At 47.0% G+C, this 16,047-nt stretch overlaps 1 protein-coding gene across 1 annotated transcript; it reads left to right on the top strand.

Moving 5' to 3' along the window:
• The first annotated feature begins 2,605 nt into the window (after positions 1 to 2,605).
• Positions 2,606 to 15,452, top strand: aldoaa (aldolase a, fructose-bisphosphate, a). The gene is made up of 8 exons (XM_056287340.1): positions 2,606 to 2,728; positions 3,650 to 3,776; positions 4,999 to 5,265; positions 5,637 to 5,797; positions 6,065 to 6,148; positions 6,447 to 6,621; positions 6,837 to 7,036; positions 14,893 to 15,452. The coding sequence occupies exons 2-8, from the start codon at positions 3,665 to 3,667 to the stop codon at positions 14,986 to 14,988; spliced, it is 1,095 nt and encodes a 364-aa protein (XP_056143315.1). The 5' UTR covers positions 2,606 to 2,728; positions 3,650 to 3,664; the 3' UTR covers positions 14,989 to 15,452.
• Positions 15,453 to 16,047: the final 595 nt, after the last annotated feature.

Below are 16,047 nucleotides of genomic sequence, written 5' to 3' on the forward strand. Positions count from 1 at the left end.
GAAGTCATTAAAGGAGCAAGAAGGCTCATTTTCCTGGCTCTTGAAAGGGAGTTTGGCTGGCTGTTTAATCTATGTTAACGCTTAGGAAGTACAACACGTAGAAAGGGCAGTACAACAACAGTCCCCCTAGCGTGTGCACATGTACTGTACCGTAATGTAGCCTACAGACACACCACTAGGGGGTGCCGGTGACACATAGAAATGGGGCATTCCTGAACTTTGTACCTAGGTATGCCATGGCCAGAACTAGGTATGCCGGGCACCCCCGGCCACCAGCGTAATTCGAACCCAGGTGTAGGCCCTGTGATGTCCTGGCGGCCTGTCAAGGGTGTCTCTCCACCTGCCGCCCAGTGACTGCTGGAATAAGCTCCAGCATCCCCACGACCCTGAGAGCAGGATAAGCGGTTAAGATAATGGATGGATGGATGGATGGATGTATGGACTATTGACAAAACTTTACTGCATGATGACATCAAGTGGAGTTTCAACCCACCAACAGCTTCATATCACGGTGATGCTTGATAAAGCATGATCAGGCTGGTTAGAAAGGTGCTGATATGTTTTACATCAGCAGACCTTAACTGACGAAGCCTTGGTCACTGTATTATGTGAAACTGAAGCAATCTTGAATGACCGACCCATTACCAAGGTCTTTGAGGACCCTAACGACATCGAACCTCTGACCCCTAACCATCTACTCGCATTGAAAACGTAACCATTTTTTCCTCCAGGCCTGTTAGATCTAAAGGACCAGTATGCAAGAAGAGGATGGAGACAGGCAGAGTACATTTCAAATTTATTCTGGAAAAGATGGTACGTAATCTTGCAGCAGGGGACATCGCTTTGATTGCAGATGCCACTGCCCCCCGGAATTCCCTGATGATCGGAAAGGTGATCAAAACTTTCCCTGACAACTCAGGCATGGTCAGATATGTCCAAATCCAAACAATGACAAATGTTGATAGACCCGTGACAAAACTGTGCCTATTGATAGAAAATGGTGAGCTATCGGCATGAAAATTTGAAAATGATTTAATTTATTCTGATTTATATGGCTCCATGTGTGTACATAATTGTAATTCTGGTAACACTTTAGTATGGGGAACATAGATGTCACTTTAGTATGGGGAACATATTCTAAGTAACAAAAACTTAATTTAGAGTAATTTAACACTATTAACACGTGTACTTTTGTGTTTTGTTATGTAAGAACAGACCATATTCATTACGTGTTAGTAAGGGAGAATAACTCTTCTTGTGGTACTACCACCTTATAAAGTACGCACCTACTTAATGGTGTATATGTTCCCCATACTAAAGTGTTACCGTAATTCTTATGTCTTGTATAGCCATGAACAATTAGTGGCCGGTTGTGTTGGAACCACTTCTATGATGACTACCGGGTGGTGCTGTGGGTAGCGTGGTAATCTATTTAGGTGTAGACTAAATTTAAACAGGTGCGCACAGGAAGGTCAATTGTTTTTTGACCGTGATGGTGTGCGTGTGTGTGTTTTTTTTTAATGAGATATATTTTCTTAGAGTTTAGAATAAACGGATTGACATATCCGACTTAAGTTTTGGCTTTGGACTTGTGTTTTGGTGACAACAGAGGATCCAAAGAGCCTAAATAGGAAGCAAGCACTCCAATCTGAACCGGAGCCACGCGTACATTAATAGACCAAAATAAACGGTGCGTCAACAGTAAATAAATGTTCAGTAAATATGAGCACACTGATGCAGTCTCCACTGCCGTTAGGGCTGTGCCCTCACATGGTACCGATGGAAACTATAAAATCCGCTGTGGTGACCCCCGAGAAATAGAGAACAAGCCGAAAGAAGGAGTGATGCAATCGCCACTGATCATCCATCTTCTTTTTCGTCTCTCTCTCTCTCTCTCTCTCATTGTGTGTCTAGGGCTAATTCTTTCTACCTTGCTTGAGATTGCTTTCTCCCTATGCCTTAACCCGGTTCTCTCCTCGTTGAAAAAGCATTGCCAACCCTTTGTGGGAGCCTGTACTTACATAACATTATCTGAATGTGACTGAAGGTCACAGACTGTCCATTACAGTTTATTATTCAGGTTGCGTTTCATACAAAATTGAAACAAAATTTACACTTGGATGACAACTATTTTTGCACATAATACTGGGCCAAAGTAAAGGACGACAACAACGGCTGATGCAAGCCCTTGCCCTGGAAGTAAAAGCTACCATGAGGATGTCAGGTACGGACGTGTGTTGAGTTAGCCGCATCGATTTTTTTTCATCGATAGCAACGAGTCTACTCGTTATCACATGATTATAATTGACTGCATTTATTTGTTCAAATTAATTTTAAAAAAAAAACACTAGCCCTCCTCCTCCGCTAGCAGTGTGCGGTGTCCTGGTGAAGAAATTGATGGTTTCCTGCACGTAGCTCATCCATCCCACACACGTAACGCATGTGAGAGTCGTCACGTACTTGGTCTCACAGCCTTTCACCCGCCCATGCGAGTGGATGAGCCAACCACTGTCCAACAAAGCAGCCAAGCGTCCTCTCATTGGAGATAGATGTTATCAATCATATATAAAGCAACGTTTAGATTGGAGAGTCACAACTCAAAGCCCCTCCCTCCCCGTTCTTCTCTCCTCCCTGGCATTTTCCATTGCTGGACATCCTCTCTCACTGCCTTGCAACAGAAGGGACTCCTTCCTATTTAAGTTACTTCTTCGATCGGATAAATAAATCGGTAAGTTAATTCTCTCCGTACAATAATTATTAATAAAAGCAAAAAGATAATTTATTACGTGCGATTGTTCATGCAGTGGGTATCTTTTGTACAACACGCCGCTCGTCAAATAACGTTAAGTCTGATGTTATCTGGCATGGGAATTAAGCTGCAAGTTTTTTTCCCCTTTTATATAAGTGGGTCCAATACTGCCTGGTAAGTCCTAGTTCATTTCAAGGTCATCCGGATGCGTTGACAAGGGTGGTGGCTTAAGTGCGTACTCAAGTCGCCGATATCACAGTTGTTAGTGCATAACTGCGCACATAAAACAATTAATAAAACATTTTCCAAGTGATAACATGTTTTTTTGAGCTCATCGACTGACTGGCCAACGTGATGCCCTTCCTGGGTGTGAGAGGTTTTCATTTCCGTGTTGCACAATGTTGCAGCTTTCGCGGATGTAATGACGGCTAGGCCAGCTTCGCCGTTTTTAGGCAATAGGCGAATTCCTTCCTGTATAGAAATTTGGCCTTACTGACCGTTATGCTGCATTGTAAGTGTCATATACAATCTAACTGCAAATCAACGCTGTTGTTTATCGCATTTAAATGATTTTTGTATTATTTGAGAACCAGTATTCGTTTGATACTATGCTTTACATCACCAAACAGTTCAATGTGATGAACCGCAATTTGAGTGATACATGTCGATATCGTGTAAAATTCCCTATGGTTATCAAGGTAATATTTTCCACAAAGCCCAGCAGTACTGATGATGGCCTTTAATTTAAAATCAAAGTCTTAGTCTTCACAAATATGGAGAATCTGTTTCAGACATCTGATGGTTTAATTTCATACGACTGCATCTCCATCATCATCACCCCCCATACTCATGTCTCTTATTTCCACCTCCTTATTTCCACTCATGTCTCTATTTCCACAGACCCTCTGAGTCAACATGCCTCACGCCTATCCATTCCTGACTGCTGAGCAGAAGAAAGAGCTCAATGATATTGCCCAGAGGATCGTGGCGCCTGGGAAGGGAATTCTTGCTGCTGATGAATCTACAGGTAGGAGGCTGATCTGGGCATGGGAAGTGCTGGGTAGGGGCTGCAGTCTCAAATCAAGGCTTTTAAGAAATTACGAATAATTAAATAAACCCAACAGTCTTGTGCCGATCTCATTAAGAAAATTGCTCAGCACAGTTCAGCGCCATAAATGGAAGATAAGTCTTTTCAGATCATACACTTATTGGGCTACAAAGCAAAATATTCTTAAACAGAGGAGATTTTGCAGCTCAATTGTCTCAAAAACTGTGAGGGAGTGTTCTAGTCCTCACTGACATTCATGAGCTGACCACTTGGGTGACAGGTATAAGCAAGGGTTGTATAAAGGTGGGCTGGGTTTCATAATGATTTGATCTGATTGGTTTTATGTAAATGAGTGTTTGATTATGTCACGAGTATCAGAAAGAAAATCACATGGGAGAATCTGAAGCAGGTGAACTCTCGAAAAAAGAAAAACATAAAAAAATAGAATTCAACCTTTATATGTCAATTTTTTAAGAAGAAAGAACAAAATGCATAACAATTAAAGAAATGTTAGTAAATGTAATGTTATACAATATTAGTGATTCAGCTTCAGTGCAACATTGACATCCTATTGGCTTGAAAGCAGCATACTCATACTTACTGCAAGTAATCAGATTTCATACAGAGATTGTTTAATCTAGTGGGCTACCTCACTGGTTGAAATTTTCAGGAAGTTATCAGTAATTTGTGGTATATTAAACTGCAAAAGCAATTTTCTATTTAAATTCTGATGATCACACTAGGCTACAAGGGCAAATATACACTTGCACAAAATGTATTTAGTGTTGGTTCTTGGTTGTGGAACATTGTTGTAATTATACAATACACAAGTAGCATCTCAATTTAACTTACACCGTTCTGTTTAGACTTTCCCATCATATTACATGGTTCACTTTGTCCTAGAGCAAATTGTTGGCACACTAGCCAAACATCCACTCCAGACACACTTTCTCCACCGTTTGTTTCAAAATTACCTTTATTTCCAGCTATGATTCTGAATCCAATCATTTAGGCATCCATGCAGTGAGTCACTTATCCATCATTCCATCCAACTGATGGGCTTTAATCTGCCTTTTTATTTTACTCTGCGGTACATTTAGCCACTTAGCGTCTAGCGTCGGTCACAGCCACTGTGTCTAGTTAACACATCTCCTAAATGCCACCTGCTCCCTCTCTCCCCCACCACCTCGCATGACTCCAGGCAGCGTGGCCAAGCGCTTCCAGAGCATCAATGCTGAGAACACTGAGGAAAACAGGAGGCTGTACCGCCAGCTCCTCTTCACGGCTGACGACCGCGTGAAGTCTTGCATCGGCGGCGTCATCTTCTTCCACGAAACGCTCTACCAGAAGACCGACGCGGGCAAACTTTTCCCTGAGTTGATCAAGGAGAGGGGCATGGTGGTGGGCATTAAGGTGGACAAGGGTGTGGTGCCCCTCGCTGGAACCAATGGCGAGACCACCACCCAGGGTAAGACAGTTGTTTTCACACAACTTTGTTTCAAGGAGGCTTTTATAATTCTCCTCTAAATTAAATGGTTCCTCTGATTGCATTAGGTTATGTTCAGAAGTGCTGCTGTCCTGCCTGTATAGCATTATTCTGTAATTTGTTACTATTCTTTTTTTTCTTGTAAATCTTATTTGAACTTCCTGTGGTCAAAAAGATTCATGCTTATTTTGCAATCGCACGTCCTCCTGCATCTCTTTTCACTTCTCGTCCTTCTAGACGCATTTCATGTCTTTTTTCCCTTTTGCCTGCTTTCACGATTAAAGTCCTTCTCATCATTTTTTCTCTGTCGCTTGTCACTGACTCTGTGTCACGTTCCTTTTCTCCTCTCTAAGGTCTGGATGGGCTGTATGAGCGTTGTGCCCAGTACAAGAAGGATGGTGCTGACTTTGCTAAGTGGCGCTGTGTGTTAAAGATTACCCCTACCACACCGTCTAACCTGGCCATCATGGAGAACGCCAATGTTCTGGCCCGCTATGCCAGCATCTGTCAGATGGTTAGCCCCCCCCACACACATACACAAAACATAATACAGCACATTAAATACATACAGCACATACACATAATACATAAGCATTGTAGATAGTTGTTTAAAAGAAAGATTGCTAATGCAGAAGTTACACAACCAATTGCATCGTTGGCCAACCATCCGGAGTTTCTAACTCTTGTGCAATTTATACACAAGGCACGGCCCTCCCTGAAGTAAAGTGTTATTGTCTGTTGTCATGACGCTGGTTGCCATGTTCTTTTCTATCCCCACCAGCATGGCATTGTGCCCATCGTTGAGCCTGAGATCCTTCCTGACGGTGACCATGACCTGCAGCGGTGCCAGTATGTGACTGAGAAGGTAAGCAAAGGGTGCTGACTGGCTATGTGATAACAACAGCTAGCCAATTCAGAATTCCATGTGCAGTGAAGGGAGGCTGTCCCAGGGGGGCTGCTGGTATTGTGTAACACAATATGTCCTTGTAAGTTTTGTAGTGGGAATCAGTCCAGGGAATAGCCAGCGATTTGTGTTCTTTAAAAGAGGCAAGTTTCAGTGATACAGAAGAAAGTCATGCTGACTGAATCATTAGGAAGTTTGGTTTTATTCCCACTCTCTAAATAGAGTGATGCATTTCCGCCCCCCTCCCCTCTGTTATCAGGTGTTGGCAGCAGTCTATAAGGCCTTGTCTGACCACCATGTCTATCTGGAGGGCACACTGCTCAAGCCCAACATGGTGACCGCTGGACACTCCTGCACTAAGAAGTACAGTGCTCAGGATATTGCCATGGCAACTGTCACTGCCCTGCGCCGCACTGTGCCCCCTGCTGTGCCAGGTGAAATGCTTAGATAGATAAAGTGACAGATACACATTAAAATAATGCCTTACACTGGGTATATGGATTGACATGTTTCACATACAGTTGTCCATACCATACAATCCCCTACAAGCAGAGACATAACCATAACCACCATATACAGTGTGTCCACACTTTCTTTCCAGCTTACTTATTGTTTTCAATGTGACCCCCCCCCCCTTCTGCCTGCCTAGGCATTACCTTCCTGTCAGGAGGCCAGAGCGAGGAGGAAGCTACCATCAATCTGAATGCCATGAACCGGTGTCCTCTGCACCGGCCCTGGGCCCTCACTTTCTCCTATGGCCGCGCCCTGCAGGCTTCTGCATTGAAGGCCTGGGGTGGTATGAAGGAGAACGGAAAGGCCTGCCAGGAGGAGTACATCAAGAGGGCAGTGGTGAGTACAGCGAGAGCGAGAGAGAGAGAGAGAAAGGGAGATTAAGGGAGAGGTAAATTGACCAACTGAACCAGGCCACTCCTGGTTCTTTCTGAACCCCCCCCCCCCCCCAATGAAAGCACAATCCCTGACCTGCTTGTTTTAGTTTTAAATAAATCTAATATCAGGGATATGGATATGCAAGAAACCAATATTGGCAAATATTCAAAAATATATATACAGAAGGGCTATATACTGTTCACTGAAAGTACCCCTTAGTTGTCTTTGCTTCTTATGGAGAGAATAAGAGGCATTTTTCAAGATGGAGTTTAGGTTTGATCTTATTGTCCCTGCTTTCTTACCTTCTCTGTTACGTCTCGCCGCTCCACACCCGCTCTGCAGTGTAACCTTGGCCAAGGCTCAACGTCTCCCCGCTCCACACCCGCTCTGCAGTGTAAGCGTACCCGGAGCTCTGCCAACTCCACCTGATGCCTGTTTCCTCGTTACCCCTCCACTCACCTGTTGGCAATCACCTCCCTATATCTGGCTGTGTCACTCTCAGCTTGTTGCCAGTTCGTGCCGTTCCCTGGGAGAGTACTTGTGCTTGTCCTGCTCATCGAAGTTTGTTTACTTACCTGGATCTTCCCTGGAGATTTCTCTGTTGGACCTTCCTCGTTGCTCCCCTTCCCCTGTGCGCTGCTTTCCGTTTACGAAGAGGATTTCTTCACTCCAGCGTTGCTGTGATTTTCCGTTCTCCTTTGGTATCCTCCTGTTTACCCCCCCCCCCTCCTGCCTGGATTAAGGGCCGACTCCACTGTTCCCGGATTAAGGGGCGACTCCACGGTTCCCGGCTTAAAGGTGGACTTCGCGTTTCCTGGTGAAAGTGGACTTCCTGAGTTTTCTCTTCAATAAATTAGCCTGTTGGTCCCGCTATATTGTGCCTTCTGTGTTTGTGCTCTTGGGGTCGGGTGCAAACCCTAACAGTACGAACTGGCCATGACGACCCCAGCCAGCACAGACGGCACACCCACAGCCAATCCGGTGCAAGCAGCCCTAGTAAAACAAATTCAGATTACCAACGCCCATTCCCAGCAATTACAAGAGGCTTCGGTTGCTGTGCAGGGTCTCCAGTCTCAAGTTCAACCCCTGCAAGCTTCTGTGGAAGCTTTAGCTGTCCAGCAGGCGGCGATGGCGAGTCAGCAGGCAGAGATCATGCAACAACTGCAGACCATTTCAGCAGCTCTTGCCAACCAGCAGCTGAACCAGCCTGTACCGCCAGCAAGTGCGCCCCCTGTGGCCGCCGCTCCAGTAGATCCTCCGGTTCCTGTTTATTTACCCCGTGGAACCATCATTACCAGTCCACGCCCATTTGACGGTAACTTTGAAACTTGCTCTACCTTCATTATGCAGTGTGAGCTTGTTTTCACACACCAGCCCACCGTGTTCTCCAGTGATGCTGTTAAGATCGCTTACGTGACCAACCTGCTCAGTGGTCGAGCAGCGCAGTGGGCTACGTCTTCTTGGTCCATGGGGGCCAGCTACTGTAACTCTTATAGAGACTTTGTCGCAGAGCTACGTAAGGTTTTCCACCATCCGGTAAGCGGTCGGGATTCTGACTCACGACTGAATAACATCCAGCAGGGCGGCGCCAGCGTCACAGATTACTCCGTCGACTTCCGCCTGGCTGCCGCTGAGAGCGGATGGAATGACCAGGCCCTGCGTGCCACTTTTCGTAGAGGATTGAGCGAGGCGGTGAAGGATCAACTTGCTACCCGAGAAGAACCCTCATCTCTGGATGACCTCATTGCTCTCGCTATCCGCATTGATGGACGTATCCGGGAGAGAAAGCGTGAGAAGGCCTTGCGTGGAACTTCCTTCAATCCCAGAACTACCTCTGCGTCAGACCGAACCGCTGTTCCCGTTTCCCCGGCCAATCCCTCCTCTGACTCTTTCGCGACAACGCCACCTGGGGATGTAGAAGAGCGGATGGAGGTAGGACGTGCTAGACTTACTCCTGCTGAACGGGAGAGCCGATTCAAGGCAGGTCTTTGCCTGTACTGTGGTCTTAAGGGGCACCGACTCCGCGACTGTCCCTCACGGCCAAAAGATTAGGCTTACCAGGACCAAGGGAGATCCTAGTAAGCCGCCTTTCCTTCTCCCGTGGGTCCGAATCTCGCGGCCATCTTGTTCCTATTGCCTTAGTCTGGGCGGGCCAGAGACTTTCCCTTGGAGCCCTGATTGATTCCGGAGCAGATGATAGTTTTATGGACCTTGACTTTGCCTCGCAGGCAGACATTCCCCTTGAGTCTCTTGGGACCCCCATTGATGCGTTTGCCTTGGATGACCGGAGATTAGCCTGTATCACACAGCGGACCGTCCCCGTTACTCTCACCGTTGCAGGTAACCACACAGAGACAATGCAATTTTACATCATACGTTCCCCGCTTAATCCAGTTATCTTGGGACGCCCCTGGCTCAGACACCATGAACCCCACATCTCTTGGTCCACAGGCACAGTCCTTGGATGGGGCTCTACTTGCCATGCCCAATGCCTTCATGCAGCTCCTAGTGCTACGCCTTTGAGCTCGCCTACTCCCCTGCCTCCTGATCTCTCCTCCGTGCCCCCTGTGTATCATGACCTTGGTGAGGTATTTAGCAAGACCCGTGCTAAGTCACTCCCGCCTCACCGCCCGTATGATTGCGCCATTGATCTCCGTCCTGGGGCTACTCTTCCCAGTAGCCGCCTCTACAACTTGTCACTCCCTGAGAAGGCGACCATGGATGAGTACATCACCGAGTCCCTTGCTGCAGGTCTCATCAAGCCCTCGTCTTCCTCTGTTGCTGCAGGGTTCTTTTTTGTGAAGAAGAAGGACGGGGGACTTCGACCTTGTATTGACTACCGGCAACTGAACGCAATCACCATTAAGAACAAGTACCCGCTTCCACTTATGAGTTCGACTTTTGAGCCTCTCTCACAGGCGACCATCTTCACCAAGCTAGACCTGAGGAGCGCTTACCACCTCGTGCGAATCAGGGAAGGCGATGAGTGGAAGACCGCCTTCAAAACACCCCGAGGCCACTATGAGTACTTGGTGATGCCGTTCGGACTCACAAACGCACCAGCAGTGTTTCAGGCGTTTATGAACGACGTACTCCGTGACATGTTGGATGTGTTTGTCGTCGTTTACCTGGACGACATCCTCATTTTCTCCCAGTCTCTTGAGGAACACGTCCAGCATGTTCGCAGGGTACTGGAGCGCCTCCTCCAGAACCAACTCTACGTCAAGGCGGAGAAGTGCCTGTTTCACTCCCCCTCTGTGGATTACTTGGGATTCATCGTAGAGAAGGGACGGACCAGAGCAGATCCCCGCAAGGTCCAGACAGTGGTGGACTGGCCGGAACCTACCAACCGTAAGGAGCTGCAGAGTTTTCTAGGGTTCGCAAATTTCTACCGGAGATTCATTCGCAACTACAGCCAGCTGGCAGAACCGCTTACTGCGTTGACCTCCCCAGCCAAACCCTTCATCTGGTCTCCTGCTGCCAGCTCTGCTTTCCAAGTCCTCAAGACAAGGTTCACCTCGGCCCCAGTGCTGCTCCATCCTGACCCCAAGAGACAATTCGTGGTAGAGGTTGATGCCTCGGATTCAGGCGTAGGGGGGGTGCTCTCCCAGCGGTCGGCTGAGGACCAGAAACTCCATCCTTGCGCCTTTTTCTCCCGCCGATTTCTGCCGGCCGAGCAGAATTATGACGTTGGAAACCGGGAGTTACTGGCTGTAGTGGCTGCTCTGGAGGAATGGCGCCACTGGCTCGAGGGCGCTGAGCACCCGTTTCTCATCTGGACGGACCACAAGAACTTGACTCACCTGAGGGCAGCCAAACGTCTCAACAGTCGTCAGGCTCGGTGGGCTGGCTTCCTTAGTCGTTTCAACTATGTTCTGACTTACCGTCCTGGGACACGCAACGTAAAGGCTGACATCCTGTCTCGGCTACACCCGAAGGAAGGCGCGTTTGAAGAGCCTGAACCCATCCTCCCTGCGGCTAGAGTGGTCGGTGTGGTCACTTTTGGTCTTGAGTCGGCTGTTCGCACTGCCCAACGTGCTCAACCCGCTCCGAGTAACGTGCCACCCCGTCGCCTCTTCGTCCCAGATGCTGTTCGGTCTCGAGTTCTTCAGTGGGGTCATAGCAGTCGTTTCTCCTGTCACCCAGGAGTTAGTCGTACCCAGTCGTTCATCGCTCGGCGCTTCTGGTGGCCAACTATGCGGGAGGATGTCAAGAGCTTTGTAGCGGCCTGCACTGTCTGCACTGCAAGGCCTCTCACCAGGCGCCATCTGGTCTGTTGCAGCCACTCCCTATTCCTAGCCGCCCCTGGTCTCACGTGGCTTTGGATTTTGTTTCCGGACTACCACCTTCTCGGGGAAACACTGTGGTTCTCACCGTCATAGACCGTTTCAGCAAGGGCGTCCATCTGATAGCCCTTCCCAAACTTCCTTCAGCTGCTGAGACCGCGGACCTCTTGATGCAACATGTCTTCCGGCTTCATGGCCTGCCATCAGATGTAGTCTCCGATAGAGGTCCTCAGTTCACCTCACAAGTGTGGCGTGCATTTTGTAAAGGCATCGGAGCCACAGTAAGTCTGTCTTCGGGCTACCACCCCCAAACAAATGGTCAGACCGAGAGGGCAAACCAGAGCATGGAGACAGCGTTGCGTTGTGTATGTAACAGCAAGCCCTCCACCTGGAGTGACTACCTACCGTGGGTAGAGTACGCCACCAATTCCCTGGTCAGCTCTGCATCTGGACTTTCTCCATTCGAGGCATCCCTGGGGTATCAACCTCCCCTGTTCGACCCACAGCAGGATGAAGTGGCCGTTCCCTCCGTACAGCTCCACTTGCGACGCTGTCAGCGTGTCTGGAGGACCATCCGGACAGCACTGCTCAAGGCTGGGGAGCGCGCTCGCAGAGGGGCTGACCGGCGACGTACCCCTGCGCCGGAGTACAAGAAGGGACAGAGGGTCTGGCTGTCCACGAAGGACGTTCCCCTCCAGACAACCGACAAGAAACTCTCGCCCCGCTTCATTGGTCCTTTTGAAGTCCAGAAAGTCCTGAGCCCGGCAGCTGTTCGGCTGAAGCTGCCTTCCTCCATGCACATTCATCCTGTCTTCCATGTCTCTCGAGTTAAGCCCGTCTCCAGCAGTCCTCTTATGCCCCCGGTTCCTGAGCCTCCGCCTCCGGAATTTGTAGATGGTCATCCTCAATGGAGGGTCCGCCGGCTGCTTAAAGTCCGGCGCTGCGGCCGCGGGTTCCAGTATCTCGCGGACTGGGCAGGTTATGGACCTGAGGAGCGCAGTTGGATTTCGCGGAAGCTCATTATGGATCCCTCTCTCCTCGCCGACTTCTACCGTGCCCACCCGGGGGCGCCAGGTCAGTCGCCAGGTGGCTCCCGTAGAGGGGGGGGTACTGTTACGTCTCGCCGCTCCACACCCGCTCTGCAGTGTAACCTTGGCCAAGGCTCAACGTCTCCCCGCTCCACACCCGCTCTGCAGTGTAAGCGTACCCGGAGCTCTGCCAACTCCACCTGATGCCTGTTTCCTCGTTACCCCTCCACTCACCTGTTGGCAATCACCTCCCTATATCTGGCTGTGTCACTCTCAGCTTGTTGCCAGTTCGTGCCGTTCCCTGGGAGAGTACTTGTGCTTGTCCTGCTCATCGAAGTTTGTTTACTTACCTGGATCTTCCCTGGAGATTTCTCTGTTGGACCTTCCTCGTTGCTCCCCTTCCCCTGTGCGCTGCTTTCCGTTTACGAAGAGGATTTCTTCACTCCAGCGTTGCTGTGATTTTCCGTTCTCCTTTGGTATCCTCCTGTTTACCCCCCCCCCCCTCCTGCCTGGATTAAGGGCCGACTCCACTGTTCCCGGATTAAGGGGCGACTCCACGGTTCCCGGCTTAAAGGTGGACTTCGCGTTTCCTGGTGAAAGTGGACTTCCTGAGTTTTCTCTTCAATAAATTAGCCTGTTGGTCCCGCTATATTGTGCCTTCTGTGTTTGTGCTCTTGGGGTCGGGTGCAAACCCTAACATTCTCCATACCTGTGGTTCTCAGTCCAGTGGTTAACTACATTCAGTTATTCCAGCCTCCAATCAGGGAAGTTTTAGACCTGGAATCACAGGTGAATGTAATGAAGTACCTCTTAAAATAGAGCAGTAGTTCTTAAATCCTCAGGGACTACCATTACCGCTGGTTTTCCCATCTACCTATTCTGCCCTTACTAGCACTTAGACATGATTGCTAGCTTGGCAGATAACTAAACAGGTTCTTTAATAAACATCCAGGCGACAGCAGGTAAGTTTAGGATGTTTACTGTCAGAAGCACTGTGAAACTGAAATAAAAATACAAATTCATACTTATAATGTGTTTGCTTCTTGCTCTCACACAAACACTAAGTCATCATTAGCTATTACAGTTAACTAGCGATTAGCATGTATGCTAACTTAACACTGGAAATCACAGACAAGCTAGCGTGATTAGCATTGCCATAGTTTAACTTTTTTACACAAACTAAAAATGGCTACAAGTAACTATCACAGGTGATTGACACAAAAAGGTAAGCACTCAAATAACACTGATTACTTACAGACGTATGCTATCTAGGGTTCAGGCAGAGAAAAATGAACAAGAGAAAGAACAACTGTGTTTGCAAAGCTCTTGGTACAAATCAAACTACGGCAAGCTACATAAGCCAAATAAAACAGCGTCACACAGTCAACACACTGCCAACTATCTTAAAGGGGCAGCACACTACCAAAAAGTCAAATGTGTTCACCTGTTTGTTTCAGGCATTCCATCTGTCTAATCAGAGTGTATGTAATTGGTGAATGTAATCAACTACCCGGTAGAATAGAAAACTAGCAGTACTATGGGTCTCTAAGGACCCGATTGAGAACTACTTGTCTGCAGTAGAATGTCCAGTCTCAGCCCTGTAATGAAGCCGGGCTTATTTAACCAGTTTGTTAATTATATTGTAATTTTCTGCCCTGTTGCCAAAGCAAAGCAGAGCTCTTTGCTGCTAACACACAACAGTAAAGTTAATTGTGCTGGTCACCACCAGCTGGTAGAAGATGTGGAGTGGTGTGTGCCCCATTGAGTGACTGGACCCTGCTCAGAAATAACCTTTTTACTCTTTTCTTTCTTATCTAGCAATACTTTGAATAGATCCAGTCCGGTTTGTTGACTACACCACCTCACACTATACTACGCCATCACATTTCAATAATTAGTCCCCCTCTCCTCAATCTGGCTGGCCAAATCAGCTGGTGTAGTGTTGAGTTGGAAAGAAAACCTGCATATACATGGCCATCCATGGCATATAGTTGAGGACCAATGAAATTACAACTTGTAGGAATAATTTTGATGTGCTCATCAAAAGAAAAAAAAAGTATCCATTTATCTCCCATAGAATAATATGATTACACTCTTAGCTGCTACCAATTAAAATGGCCTTTGGAAAACACTTGCTTGAATGGGGAGATGCACAGTACGCATCCAAAGCTGTGATAGTCCAGAGCATGTATGACTTGGAAAATACACATGTAATGGGGGAGAATTTGATCTTTTATAAAGAGGGGATGTAAAGGGTCAGTTACATAGACTTCAAAGCCACTGCCAGTCAACAGTTAAATTATGAAGACTAAAATCAAACATTTTCAGAACACCTAGGAGAAAACAAGAAAAGACAAAACTTACAGTTGTCTTTGTAAATGCAATACAACTTACACAATCCTTGGAGGTTTCTTTCTTTTTGTAATCTCTCTGTCTTTCTCATGTGTACAACTTTCTGGCTATTTTTCCCTAATTGTCTCTTTCTTTGTATTTTTTTCCACAGAACAACAGCCAGGCAGCTCTTGGCAAGTATGTGTCCTCCGGAGACAAGGGCGCTGCTGCTGGGGATTCACTCTTTGTGGCCAACCATTCCTACTAACTCTGGCTCTGCCCCTCCAAACCACACTTCACATTCCCAATCAGAAACAGAGTCCAGATGTTAAGATTTTCCTATCCCACTGCATGGGCATAGTCATGTCCCTCCACCCAATTTAACTTTTGACAAGTCACGGTTATTTTATTGTCTAGTTTGAATGTTCTCTGTCACTTTTTATTTGCATTTGAGCACCTAAATTCCTCCTAACGAGAAAGAAAGACCCCTCCATGTGTCTCCTTGTCACTTTCTGCCATTCCCTTAAATGTTCATGCTATATGTAAGCCCCCCCCCCAGATGCATTGTGATTCTGTGGTGTCATTTTATGACTCCTGAAGTACATGTGCCTTCATCTCTCGACTGAACCAAGAGCAGGAGGAAAACCCTCTAGAGTATATTATTGTAAATGTATGGTAGCCTATGACATTAGGTACACTGGAAACAAAATAAAATTATTCGATTCACAGTCATTGAATTTTGTAATGTGTTAATTTACTCATTTTTGTTGCCAAATACTCCAGTTTGCAGCTATGGTGACACTCAAGAGTTTATCAGTGCAACAGTTAATACATAGTAGTGCAGTAAAAACTGTTGAGTATGAATATCTAATGGGCTTCTCTTCTTGAAGGAAATCCACTGTACTGTCCTCTGGTGGTGGCATCAATAACTAAGATGTGTGAAAATGATTTTTGAGTTGAACAGAGGATCCTCGAGTTTTGTGACAAGATCCTTAGGATTAACTCCCTTAAGACATTTCACCTGACAGCATTCACCTTTGAGCTAACCTGTGGTGATACCTGGGCAATTCGTTTTTTTTTTTGTCTTTTGTTTTAATGGGGGGTGGGCTTTTACAGTGGTCTGTTGGGAGTAGCTTTATTTTAGTTTATTTGTTATGCAGAGAATCACCGTACTGCAAAGTAGGCATGGCATCAGATGAAATCATAACCAGAAATAATAACTCTCCACAGAGAGGAGTTACATACACATCTCATAATCTGATGGGTATGGGGTGCTGTTTGTAAACTTGAATAGGAACATTTTCACAGGCCTTTTTTCTCACAGATT

Source organism: Lampris incognitus, chromosome 10, assembly GCF_029633865.1.
Source record: "Lampris incognitus isolate fLamInc1 chromosome 10, fLamInc1.hap2, whole genome shotgun sequence".
Classification (NCBI taxonomy): domain Eukaryota; kingdom Metazoa; phylum Chordata; class Actinopteri; order Lampriformes; family Lampridae; genus Lampris; species Lampris incognitus.